Below are 16,232 nucleotides of genomic sequence, written 5' to 3'. Positions count from 1 at the left end.
CCGCACTCCTGGGTCCCCTCTGAACTCCTGGGTCCCCTCTGAACTCCTGGGTCCCCTCCCGAACTCCTGGGTCCCTCCCGAACGCCTGGGTCTCTCCCGAACTCCTGGGTCCCCCCCCGAACGCCTGGGTCCCCTCTGAACTCCTGGGTCCCCTCTGAACTCCTGGGTCCCCTCCCGGACTCCTGGGTCCCTCCCGAACTCCTGGGTCCCTCCCGAACTCCTGGGTCCTTTGGGGAACTCCTGGGTCCTTTGGGGCACTCCTGGGTCCCTCCCGAACGCCTGGGTCCCCCCCCGAACTCCTGGGTCCCCCCCCGCACTCCTGGGTCCCCCCCCGAACTCCTGGGTCCCCCCCCGAACTCCTGGGTCCCTCCCGAACTCCTGGGTCCCCCCACACTCCTGCATCCCCTCCCGGACTCCTGGGTCCCCTCCCGGACTCCTGGGTCCCTCCCGGACTCCTGGGTCCCCCCCCGCACTCCTGGGTCCCTCCCGCACTCCTGGGTCCCTCCCGCACTCCTGGGTCCCCCCCCGAACTCCTGGGTCCCCCCCCGAACTCCTGGGTCCCTCCCGAACTCCTGGGTCCCCCCACACTCCTGCATCCCCTCCCGGACTCCTGGGTCCCCTCCCGGACTCCTGGGTCCCTCCCGGACTCCTGGGTCCCCCCCCGCACTCCTGGGTCCCTCCCGCACTCCTGGGTCCCTCCCGCACTCCTGGGTCCCCATCCACCCCCATTCATACAAAACTCCACTTTATTCCCAGCACATAATAAATAGGGGAGGGCGTGGTCTCGGCGCGTCACGTGTCACCTCTCCGCCCGCCTCTGATTGGCGGAGCCCTGCGACGGGGGCGGGGTGGGGGGCGGAGCCTCGGTCGTGACGCGGAGGGGCCAGCGGGCGCTGATTGGGCGGGCCGGGCGCGGCGCGGGCGCTGATTGGGCGGGCCGGGTCACGTGCGGCAGCACAGCCCGCAGCCGCGGTTCCCGCAGCAGCCGCAGCAGAACGAGCAGAGCGGGAAATGCGACCCGTGGCGGCGGGAGCGGCGCTGCGCGGGAACCGGGAGGGCAGGACGCCGGGGTCCCCGGACGCCTGGGTCCCTCCCGGACGCCTGGGTCCCTCCCGAACACCTGGGTCCCTCCCGGACGCCTGGGTCCCCGGACGCCTGGGTCCCTCCCGGACGCCTGGGTCCCCTCCCGAACTCCCAGGTCCCCCCCGGACGCCTGGGTCCCTCCCGGACGCCTGGGTCCCCTTCCGAACTCCTGGGTCCCTCCCGAACTCCTGGGTCCCTCCCGGACGCCTGGGTCCCCTCCCGGACGCCTGGGTCCCCTCCTGAACGCCTGGGTCCCCTCCCGGACGCCTGGGTCCCCTCCCGAACGCCTGGGTCCCCTCCCGGACGCCTGGGTCCCCTCCCGGACGCCTGGGTCCCTCCCGGATGCCTGGGTCCCTCCCGAACGCCTGGGTCCCTCCCGGACGCCTGGGTCCCCCCCCGAACTCCTGGGTCCCTCCCAAACGCCTGGGTCCCCCCCCGAACTCCTGGGTCCCCTCCTGGACGCCTGGGTCCCCCCCCGAACTCCTGGGTCCCTCCCGGACGCCTGGGTCCCCCCCCGAACTCCTGGGTCCCTCCCAAACGCCTGGGTCCCCCCCCGAACGCCTGGGTCCCCTCCCGGACGCCTGGGTCCCTCCCGGACGCCTGGGTCCCCTCCTGAACTCCTGGGTCCCTCCCGAACTCCCGGGTCCCCCCCGGACGCCTGGGTCCCCTCCCGAACGCCTGGGTCCCCCCCGGACGCCTGGGTCCCTCCCGCACTCCTGGGTCCCCCCCAGACTTACCTGCCCATCCCCCAGCTGCTTTTGGGGTGACACTTTGAGCAGCGACACAAAAGGGGCCGGAACCTGTTGGGGGAGGGGAGACGGGTGAGACCCCCCCGGACGCCTGGGTCCCTGCCGAACGCCTGGGTCCCCTGCCGGATGCCTGGGTCCCCCCCGGACGCCTGGGTCCCCCCCCGGACGCCTGGGTCCCCTCCCGAACGCCTGGGTCCCTCCCGGACGCCTGGGTCCCCTCCTGAACTCCTGGGTCCCTCCCGAACGCCTGGGTCCCTCCCGGACGCCTGGGTCCCCTCCCGGACTCCTGGGTCCCTCCTGAACTCCTGGGTCCCTCCCGAACGCCTGGGTCCCCTCCCGGACTCCTGGGTCCCCTTCTGAACTCCTGGGTCCCTCCCGAACGCCTGGGTCCCCTCCCGGACTCCTGGGTCCCTCCCGGACGCCTGGGTCCCCTCCCGAACTCCTGGGTCCCCCCCAGACTTACCTGCCCATCCCCCAGCTGCTTTTGGGGTGACACAAAAGGGGCCAGAACCTGTGGGGGGAGGGGAGACGGGTGAGACCCCCCCGGACGCCTGGGTCCCCTCCCGGACGCCTGGGTCCCTCCCGGACGCCTGGGTCCCCCCCGGACGCCTGGGTCCCTCACCTGCCCATCCCCCATCCGGGCCGGGGGTCGCGGCTCCAACGATGAGTCGGGGGGGCCCAAAACCTGGCGGGGGAGGGGAACGGGGGATGATGCTCCCGGACGCCTGGGTCCCTGGGGCACTCCTGGGTCCCTCTCCCACACTCCTGGGTCTGTGGGGCATGCCTGGGTTCCCCCCGCACTCCTGGGTCCCTCCTCGAACTCCTGGGTCCTTGGGGCACTCCTGGGTCCCCAGGGCACTCCTGGGTCCCTCCCCGAACTCCTGGGTCCTTCAGCATGCCTGGGTTCCCGGGGGCACTCCTGGGTCCCTCGGCACTCCTGGGTCCCGGGGCACTCCTGGGTCCCCGGGGCACTCCTGGGTCCCTGAGCACTCCTGGGTCCCCGGGGCACTCCTGGGTCCCTGAGCACTCCTGGGTCCCTCGGCACTCCTGGGTCCCTGGGGCACTCCTGGGTCCCTCAGCACTCCTGGGTCCCTGGGGCACTCCTGGGTCCCCGGGGCACTCCTGGGTCCCTGGGGCACTCCTGTGTCCCTGGGGCACTCCTGGGTCCCCGGGGCACTCCTGGGTCCTGGGGCACTCCTGGGTCCCTGGGGCACTCCTGGGTCCCCGAGCACTCCTGGGTCCCCGGGGCACTCCTGGGTCCCTGAGCACTCCTGGGTCCCCGGGGCACTCCTGGGTCCCTGAGCACTCCTGGGTCCCCGGGGCACTCCTGGGTCCCTGGGGCACTCCTGGGTCCCTGGGGCACTCCTGGGTCCCTGAGCACTCCTGTGTCCCTGGGGCACTCCTGGGTCCCTGAGCACTCCTGGGTCCCTCGGCACTCCTGGGTCCCTGGGGCACTCCTGGGTCCCTCACCGCGCTCCCGCTCTCCGCCAGCACGAGGAGGATGATGATGCTGAGCCCGATGACGTCACGGGGGTCACGTGTCGCCCCCATCCCGCCTCTGGGGCTTTTCCCGCCACCAGCGGCCGCATTTATCCCCGCGGCCCCGCCCCCCGGCCCCGCCCCCCGGCCCCGCCCCCCCGGCCGGCCCCGCCCCCCGGCCCCGCCCCCCGCCCGGCCCCGCCCCCCCGGCGCCGCTTCCGGGACGCGACCCAGATTTGGGTGGAAAAACGCCAAGTTCGGGGCAGGGAAGGGGAAATGGGGGGGGAACCCAGGAGTCCGGGGGGACCCAGGAGTCCGGGGGGACCCAGGAGTTCTGAGGGACCCAGGAGTTCGGGAGGGACCCAGGAGTTCTGAGGGACCCAGGAGTTCGGGGGGACCCAGGAGTTCGGGGGGACCCAGGAGTTCGGGAGGGGACCCAGGAGTTCGGGAGGGACCAGGGAGTTCGAGAGGGACCCAGGAGATCTGGGGGACCCAGGAGTTCTGAGGGACCCAGGCGTTCGGGAGGGACCCAGGCGTTCGGGGATCCCCCCCATCCCCACCCATGCAGGGGACCCAGGCATCCGGGTGACCCTCCCCCGTAAGGGACCCAGGCGTTCGGGGCCTCCCCATCATCCCGCTCCCATAGGGGACCCAGGAGTTCGGGAGGGACCCAGGCATGCCCCAAGGGACCCAGGCATGCCCCAAGGGACCCAGGAGTGCCCCAAGGGACCCAGGCGTCCGAGAAAGTAACTATAGGGAGGGAACCCAAGACTTTGTGGAGGGACCCAGGCGTGCCCCAAGGGACCCAGGAGTGCCCCAAGGGACCCAGGAGTGCCCCAAGGGACCCAGGCGTCCGAGAAAGTAACTATAGGGAGGGAACCCAAGACTTTGTGGAGGGACCCAGGCATGCCCCAAGGGACCCAGGAGTGCCCCAAGGGACCCAGGAGTGCCCCAAGGGACCCAGGCGTCCGAGAAAGTAACTATAGGGAGGGAACCCAAGACTTTGTGGAGGGACCCAGGCGTGCCCCAAGGGACCCAGGAGTGCCCCAAGGGACCCAGGAGTGCCCCAAGGGACCCAGGCGTCCGAGAAAGTAACTATAGGGAGGGAACCCAAGACTTTGTGGAGGGACCCAGGTGTGCCCCAAGGGACCCAGGAGTGCCCCAAGGGACCCAGGCATGCCCCAAGGGACCCAGGAGTGCCCCAAGGGACCCAGGAGTGCCCCAAGGGACTCGGGTGTCCGGGAAAGTAACTATAGGGAGGGAACCCAAGACTTTGTGGAGGGACCCAGGCATGCCCCAAGGGACCCAGGCATGCCCCAAGGGACCCAGGAGTGCCCCAAGGGACCCAGGCGTCCGAGAAAGTAACTATAGGGAGGGAACCCAAGACTTTGGGGGGGGCCCAGGTGTGCACGGATCTCCCTCCCATCCCCCCCCATGAGGGACCCAGGCATCCGGGAGGGACCCAGGCGTCCGGGGGACCCTCCCCCCGCTGGCAAGGGGACCCAGGCGTCCGGGTGTCGCCGACTGTGTTTGTTGTCCCCTCGGGGTCAGACCCGGAGGCGCCACCGCGGGGACGTCGGGGGGGGGGACACGGGGACATTGGGGACATTGGGGACAGACGGGGGGACAGGGGGACATGGGGACATGGGGACATTGGGGACAGACGGGGGGACAGGGGGACATGGGGACATTGGGGACATTGGGGACAGACGGGGGGACATGGGGACATGGGGACATTGGGGACAGACGGGGGACAGGGGGACATGGGGACATTGGAGACAGACAGGGGGACATGGGGACATTGGGGACATTGGGGACAGACGGGGGGACAGGGGGACATGGGGACATTGGGGACAGACGGGGGGACAGGGGGACATGGGGACATTGGAGACAGACAGGGGGACATGGGGACATTGGGGACATTGGGGACAGACGGGGGGACAGGGGGACATGGGGACATTGGGGACAGATGGGGGGACATGGGGACATTGGGGACAGACGGACATCGGGGACATGGGGACATGGGGGACATGGGGACATGGGGACATTGGGACAGACGTGGGGACACCGTGGCCCTGCTGGTGACAATGACGGTGACACCGGCGATGGTGACACCGATGGTGGCCCCGGGCGGGGGGGGCAGGTGACATCCCGGCCGGTGACAATTGCGACACGGGTGGCGACAGCCGGACGGGCCCGGCCCACGGGGTCAGAGGTCACCCGGACGCCTGGGTCCCCTCCCGGACGCCTGGGTCCTTCCCCGAATTCCTGGGTCCCCTCCCGGACGCCTGGGTCCCTTCCCAAATTCCTGGGTCCTTCCCCGAAGTCCTGGGTCCCTTGGGGCACTCCTGGGTCCCTCCCGGACTCCTGGGTCCCTTGAACTCCTGGGTCCTTTGGGGCACTCCTGGGTCCCTTGGGGCACTCCTGGGTCCCTCCCAACCTCCTGGGTCTTTTGGGGCACTCCTGGGTCCCTTGGGGCACTCCTGGGTCCCTCCCGAACTCCTGGGTCCTTTGGGGCACTCCTGGGTCCCCTGAAGTCCTGGGTCCCTTGGGGCACTCCTGGGTCCCTTGGGGCACTCCTGGGTCCCTCCCGAATTCCTGGGTCTTTTGGGGCACTCTTGGGTCCCTTGGGGCACTCCTGGGTCCCTCCTGAACTCCTGGTCCCTTGGGGCACTCCTGGGTCCCTCCCGAACTCCTGGGTCCCTTGGGGCACTCCTGGGTCCCTCCCGGACTCCTGGGTCCCTCCCGAACTCCTGGGTCCTTTGGGGCACTCCTGGGTCCCTTGAAGTCCTGGGTCCCTTCCCGAACTCCTGGGTCCCTTGGGGCACTCCTGGGTCCCTCCCGGACTCCTGGGTCCCTTGGGGCACTCCTGGGTCCCTCCCGGACTCCTGGGTCCTTTGGGGCACTCCTGGGTCCCTCCTGAACTCCTGGGTCCTTTGGGGCACTCCTGGGTCCCTTGAAGTCCTGGGTCCCTTCCCGAACTCCTGGGTCCCTTGGGGCACTCCTGGGTCCCTCCTGAACTCCTGGGTCCTTTGGGGCACTCCTGGGTCCCTCCCGAACTCCTGGGTCCCATGGGGCACTCCTGGGTCCCTCCCGGACTCCTGGGTCCCTTGGGGCACTCCTGGGTCCCTCCCGAACTCCTGGGTCCCTTGGGGCACTCCTGGGTCCCCCCATAATCTCTCCCCCCACCCCCCCAAAAAACCACCAGAATTTCACTTTTTTGGCCTTTTTTCTTGGGTTTTTTTGTTTTTTTTTTTTTTTCCTTTTTGGAGGTTTCCAGGGCGGCCCCTCCCCCCCCCTCCCCCCCACCCCCCCCAACCCCCGCGCGCTGGGGGGGGAGGGGGAGCGGCCGCCCCTCCCCCCGCCCCGGGCGGTACAAAACAATAATTAATTAATTACAATAACGTTAATTACAAAGGGGGGGAAGGGGGGAGGGGCGGCCCCTCCCCCGCTCGGGTTGAATTGGGGGGGGGGGGGGGGGGGGGGAGGGGACCCAATGGGGTGACACCAATTTGGGGGGGACACCAAGAGGGGGGGGGGGGGGGGGAAGGGGATTCCTGGGGGGTCCCCATGTCCCTAAGAACTCCTGGGTCCCTTGGGGCACTCCTGGGTCCCTTGGGGCACTCCTGGGTTCCTCCCAAACTCCTGCATCCCTTGGGGCACTCCTGGGTCCCTTGGGGCACTCCTGGGTCCCCTCCCAAACTCCTGGGTCCCCCCCCCGGCCCGGAACAAGGGGGTGTCCTGAGGGGGGAGGGGTCCCTGGGGTGTCCCCAAGGGGATGTGGGTGTCACTTGGTGTCCCCAATGGGGGGGGGGGTGTCCCCAAGGGGTCCCCAGGGTGTCACTGGGGGGGTCCCCAATGGGGGGGTGACCCCAAGGGTGTCACTGGGGGTCCCCAAGGGGTCCCCAATGGGGGGGGAAGGGATTCCTGGGGGTGTCCCCAATGGGGGGGTGTCCCCAAGGGTGTCCCCAAAGGTTCCCCGGGGTGTCACTGGGGGGGTCCCCAATGGGGGGGTGACCCCAAGGGTGTCACTGGGGGGTCCCCATGGGGTCCCCAATGTGGGGGGGAAGGGATTCCTGGGGGTGTCCCCAATGGGGGGGTGTCCCCAAAGGCTCCCTGGGGTGTCACTGGGGGGTCCCCAAAGGGTGTCCCCAAAGGGTCCCTGGGGTGTCACTCGGGGGTCCCCAATGTGGGGGGGAGGGGATCCACGGGGTGTCCCCAAACGGGGGGAGGGGCCACCGGGGGGGTCCCGGGGGGTATCCCGGGGGAGTCCCGGGGGTGACCCGGGGGTGACCCAAGGGTGACCCGGGGGGTGTCCCGGGGGGTGTCCCAGGGGTATCCCGGGGGGGGTCCTGGGGGGTGTCCCGGGGTGTCCTGGGGTGACCCGAGGGTGACCCGAGGGTGACCTGAGGGTGACCCGGGGGGTATCCCTGGGGTGACCCGGGGGGTCCCGGGGCTGTCCTGGGGGGTGACCCAGGGGTGACCCGGGGGGTCCCGAGGGTGACCCGAGGGTGACCCGGGGGGTCCCGGGGGGGGTCCCGGGGGGGGTCCCGGGGTGACCCGAGGGTGACCTGAGGGTGACCCGGGGGGTATCCCTGGGGTGACCCGGGGGGTCCCGGGGCTGTCCTGGGGGGTGACCCAGGGGTGACCCGGGGGGTCCCGAGGGTGTCCTGGGGGGTGTCCCGGGGGGTGTCCCGGGGTGACCCGAGGGTGTCCCGGGGGGGGTCCCGGGGGTGTCCCGGGGGGTGTCCCGGGGGGTGTCCTGGGGTGTCCTGGGGTGACCCGAGGGTGTCCCGGGGGGTCCCAGGGGTCGCGGTCACTGTCCCTGGCCCGGGTTGGTCCCCTCGGCGCCGTCCCCCCGGCCCTGCAGTTGCTGTCTCAGCAGCGCGTTCTCGCTCTTCAGCTCCTCCATCTGCGGGGGGGACGGGGGGCGCTCAGAGCCGCCCCCCCCGGGCATGAAACCCACCCACCTCCCCCCGAACTCCTGGGTCCCTCCCGAACTCCTGGGTCCCTCCTGAACTCCTGGGTCCCTTGAACTCCTGGGTCCCTCCCGAACTCCTGGGTCCCTCCCCGAACTCCTGGGTCCCTCCCGAACTCCTGGGTCCCTTCCCGAACGCCTGGGTCCCCCCGAACTCCTGGGTCCCTCCCGAACTCCTGGGTCCCTCCCGAACTCCTGGGTCCCCCCTGAACTCCTGGGTCCCTCCTGAACTCCTGGGTCCCTCCCGAACTCCTGGGTCCCCCGAACTCCTGGGTCCCTCCCGAACTCCTGGGTCCCTTGAACTCCCGAGTCTCCTGAACTCCTGGGTCCCCCCGAACTCCTGGGTCCCTCCTGAACTCCCGAGTCCCCCGAACTCCTGGGTCCCCCCGAACTCCTGGGTCCCCCCGAACTCCTGGCTCCCCCGGGGCACTCCTGGCTCCCCTGGGGCACTCCTGGCTCCCCCGGGGCACTCCTGGCTCCCCGGGGCACTCCTGGGTCCCCCCCCGCACTCCTGGCTCCCTGGGGCACTCCTGGCTCCCCCGGGGCACTCCTGGCTCCCCTGGGGCACTCCTGGCTCCCCCGGGGCACTCCTGGCTCCCCTGGGGCACTCCTGGCTCCCCCGGGGCACTCCTGGCTCCCCGTGTCCGTGTGTCCACCTGTCTGCGCAGCAGCCCGTTGTCCAGCCGCAGCCTCTCGGCCTCCTTCGCCGCCTCCTGCAGGCGCTGGTTGCTCTGCCGCAGCTCCCGCACGTAGTCGCACGCCTTGGACAGGATCCCCCCCTTGCTCTGCAAAGCGGGGGACCCCCCCAAATCAGGGGGGACCCCAAAACCCCGGGGTCCGCACCAGCCCCCCCAAAAAACCCCGAAGCTCCCGGACCCCCCGAAAGCCCCAAAACCCCACCTGGGACCCCCCCAAATCCTCCCCATTGCCCTCGGGGGGGGGGGGGACACCCCAAAAATCAGACCCTGGGGGGGACCCCAAAACCCACCCGGGACACCCCCAGAAAGCCCCAAAAAAAACCCCGAAGCTCCCGGACCCCCCAAAACCCACCCGGGACCCCAAAACTTCCCCAGGATCCCCCCATTGCGCTGGAAATTTTGGGGGGGGACACCCCAAAATCAAGGGGGACCCCAAAACCCCCCCCGGGTCCGCACGACCCCCCCAAAACACCCCAAAAAACCCCGAAGCTCCCGGACCCCCCAAAATCCAGCAGGACCCCCCCAGGCCATTGGGGACCCCCCAGGAGCATTTTGGGGACATTGGGGACCCCCCCAAAACCCCCCAGGGACCCCAAATAACCCCCCCAGGACCCGTCCCCAGCCCCTTGGGGACCCTTTGGGGACATTGGGGACATGGGGACCCCCTGGGGACATGGGGACATGGGGACCCCTGGGGACCCCCTGGGGACATTGGGGACCCTTTGGGGACATTGGGGACATGGGCACATGGGGACCCTCTGGGGACATGGGGACCCTCTGGGGACATTGGGGACCCTTTGGGGACACTGGGGACATGGGGACCTGGGGACCCTCTGGGGACATGGGGACACGGGGACCCTTTGGGGACATGGGGACCTGGGGACCCTCTGGGGACATGGGGACCCCTGGGGACATGGGGACCCTGTGGGGACATTGGGGACATGGGGACATTGGGGACCCCCTGGGGACATGGGGACCCTGTGGTGACACAGGGACATGGGGACCCCCTGGGGACATGGGGACCTTTTGGGGACACGGGGACATGGGGATCCTGTGGCGACATTGGGGACATGGGGACCCCCAGGGGACATGGGGACATGGGGACATTGGGGACCCCCTGGGGACATGGGGACCCTGTGGTGACACAGGGACATGGGGACCCCCTGGGGACATGGGGACCTTTTGGGGACATGGGGACATGGGGATCCTGTGGTGACATTGGGGACATGGGGACCCCCAGGGGACACGGGGACCCTATGGGGACATGGGGACATAGGGACTCCCAGGGGACATGGGGACTCCCTGGGGACATGGGGACCCCCTGGGGACATGGGGACCTTTTGGGGACATGGGGACATGGGGATCCTGTGGCGACATTGGGGACATGGGTACATGGGGACCCCCAGGGGATACAGGGACATGGGGACACGGGGACCCTATGGGGACATGGGGACATGGGGACTCCCAGGGGACATGGGGACCTTTTGGGGACACGGGGACATGGGGACCCTCTGGGGACATTGGGACCCTTTGGGGACATGGGGACATGGGGACCCCTGGGGACATGGGGACCCTGTGGTGACACAGGGACATGGGGACCCCCTGGGGACATGGGGACCTTTTGGGGACATGGGGATCCTGTGGCGACATTGGGGACATGGGTACATAGGGACCCCCAGGGGACACGGGGACATGGGGACACGGGGACCCTATAGGGACATGGGGACATGGGGACTCCCTGGGGACATGGGGACCTTTTGGGGACCTTTTGGGGACATGGGGATCCTGTGGCGACATTGGGGACCCCCTGGGGACACGGGGACATGGGGACCCTTTGGGGACATGGGGACATGGGGACACGGGGACCCCCAGGGGACATGGGGATATGGGGACCCTCTGGGGACATTGGGACCCTTTGGGGACATGGGGACCCCTGGGGACATGGGGACTCTGTGGGGACATGGGGACATGGGGACCCTTTGGGGACATGGGGACCCCCAGGGGACATGGGGACATGGGGACCCCTGGAGACATGGGGACCCTGTGGTGACACAGGGACATGGGGACCCCCTGGGGACATGGGGACCTTTTGGGGACATGGGGATCCTGTGGCGACATTGGGGACCCTCTGGGGACATTGGGGACATGGGGACATGGGGACCCTCTGGGGACACGGGGACATGGGGACCCTTTGGGGACATGGGGACATTGGGGACCCCCTGGGGACATTGGGGACCCAGGGACATGGGGACACGGGGACCCCCTGGGGACCCTTTGGGGACACGGGGACATTGGGGACATGGGGACATGGGGACCCGGGGACCCTCTGGGGACACGGGGACATGGGGACATTGGGGACATTGGGGACCCGGGGACACGGGGACATGGGGACACGGGGACCCTCTGGGGACATTGGGGACCCCCTGGGGACATGGGGACTCTGTGGCGACATTGGGGACACGGGGACATGGGGACATGGGGACACGGGGACACGGGGACCCTCTGGGGACATTGGGGACCCCCTGGGGACATGGGGACATCGGGGACCCCCTGGGGACATTGGGGACCCCCTGGGGACATTGGGGACCCGGGGACATGGGGACATGGGGACACGGGGACATTGGGGACACGGGGACATGGGGACCCCCTGGAGACATGGGGACCCTCTGGGGACACGGGGACACGGGGACATTGGGGACATGGGGACATTGGGGACCCGGGGACCCTCACCGCCCCCGTTTTGCTGTTGTCGGCGCCGCAGTCGGGGATGATCTTGGACAGCTGGACGATCCAGTTGTTGATCTTGTCCCGGCGGCGCCGCTCGACTGGGGACAGCGGGGACATTGGGGACAGTGGGGACAGTGGGGACATTGGGGACAGCGGGGACAGTGGGGACATTGGGGACAGTGGGGACAGCGGGGACATTGGGGACAGTGGGGACAGCGGGGACATTGGGGACAGCGGGGACATTGGGGACAGTGGGGACAGCGGGGACAGCGGGGACATTGGGGACAGCGGGGACAGTGGGGACAGCGGGGACAGTGGGGACATTGGGGACAGCGGGGACATTGGGGACAGTGGGGACAATGGGGACAGCGGGGACATTGGGGACAGTGGGGACATTGGGGACAGTGGGGACAGCGGGGACATTGGGGACAGTGGGGACATTGGGGACAGTGGGGACAGCGGGGACAGCGGGGACAGTGGGGACATTGGGAATAATGGGGACAATCGGGATAATGGGGACATTGGGGACATTGGAAACAATGGGGACATTGGGGATAATGAGGACAACGGGGACATTAGAGAGAATGGGGACATTGGGGACAATGGGGACTTGGCGGGACAGGGGGACAATGGGGAGAGGGGGACGGGGGACACGAGGTGACACGGGGACATGGGGACGTGGGGACATGGAGGTGACACGGGGGCCAGGGGGACGGGGGACACGAGGTGACACCAGGGACATGGGGACAGGGGCCACGAGGTGACACCGGGGACAGGGGGACGGGGGACATTGAGGTGACACGGGGGCCAGGGGGACATGGGGACGTGGGGACATTGAGGTGACACCGGGGACATGGGGACAGGGGACACAAGGTGACGCTGGGGACATGATGACATGGGGACATGGGGACATTGAGGTGACACGGGGGACATGGGGACAGGGGACACGAGGTGACACTGGGGACAGGGGGACATGGGGACGTGGGGACATTGAGGTGACACGGGGGCCAGGGGACACGAGGTGACACGGGGACAGGGGGACATGGGGACGTGGGGACACGAGGTGACACGGGGCCAGGGTCTCACCCTCGTTGTGCTGCGCTCGCCGTCGCTCGTCCCGCGGGACCCGCGGCCCCTCCAGCTTCCTGTGGGGACATGGGGACATGGGGACGTTGGGGACATGGGGACATTGGGGACATTGGGGTAATGGGGACATTGGGGATAATGGGGACATGGGGACGTTGGGGACATGGGGACATTGGGGACATTGGGGTAATGGGGACATTGGGGATAATGGGGACATGGGGACGTTGGGGACATGGGGACATGGGGACATTGGGGACATTGGGGATAATGGGGACGTTGGGGACATTGGGGACATGGGGACGTTGGCGACATTGGGGACATGGGGACATTGGGGATAATGGGGACGTTGGGGACATGGGGACATTGGGGACATTGGGGATAATGGGGACGTTGGGGACATTGGGGACATGGGGACGTTGGGGACATTGGGGATAATGGGGACATGGGGGGATATGGGGGACATGGGGACATTGGGGACATGGGGACATGGGGGACATTGGGATATGGGGACATTGGGATATGGGGACATTGGGATATGGGGACATTGGGATAATGGGGACATGGGGACATTGGGGACATTGGGGACATTGGGGACATTGGGGATAATGGGGACGTTGGGGACATTGGGACATGGGGACATTGGGGAAACTAGGGATATTGGGGGCATTGGGGACATGGAGATATAGGGAAATTGGGGACATTGGGGACATGGGGACATTGGGGACATTGGGGACATGGGGACATTGGGGACATTGGGGACATGGGGATAACGGGGACATGGGGGGATATGGGGGACATGGGGACATTGGGGACATTGGGGACTTGGGGACATTGGAATATGGAGAAATTGAGAACATTGGGGACATTGAGGGATATGGGGGGACGTGGGGGGCGGGGCTTAACCCGGCCCCGCCCACCGACCACACCCACCGCGCCTTAAAGGGCCACGCACCCCCCCACACAGGGGGGGCGGATTTGGGGGCTCCAAGGGGCGATTTGGGGGGTTCGGGGGGTTTACGAGGAGATCTTGGGGCATTCCTAGGGGATTTCAGGGCGTTTTGAGGAGATTTGGGGGCATTTTGAGGGGATTTCGGGGTTTACTGAGGGGATTTCGGGGCGTTTTGGGGGGATTTTGGGGCGTTTTGGGGGGATTTTGGGGCGTTTTAGGGGGATTTTGTTGCGTTTTGGGGGGATTTTGGGGCGTTTTGGGGGGATTTTGGGGCGTTTTGGGGCTCACGGGGAGTAGGGGTGGCCGCGGGGGGCGATGCTGCGCTGGGTCCCCGGCTGCAGAACGTCCTGGGGCGTCATCATCACATAGAACTGACCTGGGGGGACACGGCCCGGACGCCTGGGTCCCCTCCCGGACGCCTGGGTCCCTCCCGAACGCCTGGGTCCTTCCTGGACGCCTGGGTCCCTCCCGGACGCCTGGGTCCCTCCCAGACACCTGGGTCCCTCCCGAACGCCTGGGTCCCTCCCGGACGCCTGGGTCCCTCCCGGACGCCTGGGTCCCCTCCCGGACACCTGGGTCCCTCCCGAACGCCTGGGTCCCTCCCGGACGCCTGGGTCCCTCCCAGACACCTGGGTCCCCTCCCAGATGCCTGGGTCCTTCCCGAACGCCTGGGTCCCCTCCCGGACGCCTGGGTCCCCCCAGACACCTGGGTCCCTCCCGAACTCCTGGGTCCCTCCCAGATGCCTGGGTCCCCCCCAACCGGGGTCACCCCCGGACGCCTGGGTCCCCTCCCGAACTCCTGGGTCCCCTCTCACCTCCAGCCTGCGCCAGCGCCGGATCCGCCTGCACCGACACCGTCCCCTCTCCCCCCCAGGCAAATCGGGTCTCGGTTCCGCCCTCGGCCCCGGGGCTGCCCCCGTTACTGAACGGGTTCTGGATCACGGCCTGGGGGGCCCGGACGCCTGGGTCCCCTTCGAAGGGACCCCCGGACGCCTGGGTCCCCCATATCACCCCCTCCCGGACGCCTGGGTCCCCTTCGAACGGACCCCCGGACGCCTGGGTCCCCCGGATCACCTCCTCCCGGACGCCTGGGTCCCCTTCGAACGGACCCCCGGACGCCTGGGTCCCCCATATCACCCCCTCCCGGACGCCTGGGTCCCCTTCGAACGGACCCCCGGACGCCTGGGTCCCCCATATCACCCCCTCCCGGACGCCTGGGTCCCCTTCGAACGGACCCCCGGACGCCTGGGTCCCCCATATCACCCCCTCCCGGACGCCTGGGTCCCCTTCGAACGGACCCCCGGACGCCTGGGTCCCCCATATCACCCCCTCCCGGACGCCTGGGTCCCCTTCGAACGGACCCCCGCACGCCTGGGTCCCCCATATCACCCCCTCCCGGACGCCTGGGTCCCCTTCGAAGGGACCCCCGGACGCCTGGGTCCCCCATATCACCCCCTCCCGGACGCCTGGGTCCCCTTCGAACGGACCCCCGGACGCCTGGGTCCCCCATATCACCCCCTCCCGGACGCCTGGGTCCCTTCGAACGGACCCCCGGACGCCTGGGTCCCCCATATCACCTCCTCCCGGACGCCTGGGTCCCTTCGAACGGACCCCCGCACGCCTGGGTCCCCCCATATCACTCCCTCCCGGACGCCTGGGTCCCCTTCAAAGGGACCCCCGGACGCCTGGGTCCCCCATATCACCCCCTCCCGGACGCCTGGGTCCCCTTCGAAGGGACCCCTGGACGCCTGGGTCCCCCATATCACCTCCTCCCGGACGCCTGGGTCCCTCCCGAACTCCTGGGTCCCTCCCGAACGCCTGGGTCCCCCCAAACTCCTGGGTCCCCCCAAACTCCTGGGTCCTCCCTGAACTCCTGGGTCCCTCCCGAACTCCTGGGTCCCCCCGAACTCCTGGGTCCCCCCCGAACTCGTGGGTCCGTCCCCAAACTCCTGGGTGCCCCCGGACGCCTGGGTCCCCCCGGACGCCTGGGTCCCCCAAACTCCTGGGTTCCCCCAAACTCCTGGGTCCCCCCGAACTCCTGGGTCCCCCCGGACGCCTGGGTCCATCCCCAAACTCCTGGGTCCCCCCAAACTCCTGGGTCCCCCCAAACTCCTGGGTCCCCCCGAACTCCTGGGTCCCCCGGACGCCTGGGTCCCCCCGGACGCCTGGGTCCCCACCTGGGTGGTCCCCGCGAACGTGGACACGACGCTGACGGCGGCTCCTTCGGGCCCATCGAGCGGCGCCTCCGTCACCTGCACCACCCGGTAGGTGACCTGGGGGGGGGGACACACGGACACTGACACCCCCCAGCACCCACGGGTGCCCCCGAGAGCCCCGGGACCCCCCGTATCCCCCCCCAGCACCCACAGGCGCCCCCCACGACTCTCCCCCCCCAGCATCTATAGGGCCTCCCCAGCACCTATGGGACCCCCGTGTACAGCCCCCAGCACCCCCAGGACCCCCCCAACACCCTTGGGACCCCC

The 16,232-nt window shown here is 68.9% G+C and overlaps 2 protein-coding genes across 2 annotated transcripts in view; both read right to left on the bottom strand.

Annotated features, from left to right (window-relative positions):
* Positions 1 to 746: 746 nt before the first annotated feature.
* Positions 747 to 3,383, bottom strand: HAMP (hepcidin antimicrobial peptide). The gene is made up of 4 exons (XM_065654687.1): positions 3,303 to 3,383; positions 2,455 to 2,517; positions 1,821 to 1,883; positions 747 to 1,038 (listed from the first exon to the last, which is right to left on the bottom strand). The coding sequence occupies exons 1-4, from the start codon at positions 3,381 to 3,383 to the stop codon at positions 943 to 945; spliced, it is 303 nt and encodes a 100-aa protein (XP_065510759.1). The 3' UTR covers positions 747 to 942.
* A 4,743-nt stretch (positions 3,384 to 8,126) lies between these two features.
* LOC136000652 (upstream stimulatory factor 2-like) overlaps positions 8,127 to 16,232 on the bottom strand; it is an 11,411-nt gene continuing 3,305 nt past the window's right edge. The window contains exons 4-10 of the mRNA XM_065654582.1: positions 15,927 to 16,022; positions 14,565 to 14,694; positions 14,038 to 14,125; positions 12,801 to 12,859; positions 11,718 to 11,812; positions 8,946 to 9,074; positions 8,127 to 8,223 (exon numbers count right to left, since the gene is read on the bottom strand). Of these exons, the coding sequence (XP_065510654.1) occupies positions 8,128 to 8,223; positions 8,946 to 9,074; positions 11,718 to 11,812; positions 12,801 to 12,859; positions 14,038 to 14,125; positions 14,565 to 14,694; positions 15,927 to 16,022 (693 nt within the window). The 3' untranslated portion in view covers position 8,127. The remainder of the gene's footprint in view (positions 8,224 to 8,945; positions 9,075 to 11,717; positions 11,813 to 12,800; positions 12,860 to 14,037; positions 14,126 to 14,564; positions 14,695 to 15,926; positions 16,023 to 16,232) is intronic.

The sequence above is a fragment of the Caloenas nicobarica genome, chromosome 34 (assembly GCF_036013445.1).
Source record: "Caloenas nicobarica isolate bCalNic1 chromosome 34, bCalNic1.hap1, whole genome shotgun sequence".
Classification (NCBI taxonomy): Eukaryota; Metazoa; Chordata; class Aves; order Columbiformes; family Columbidae; genus Caloenas; species Caloenas nicobarica.
This window is presented reverse-complemented; position numbering and strand designations above follow the sequence as displayed.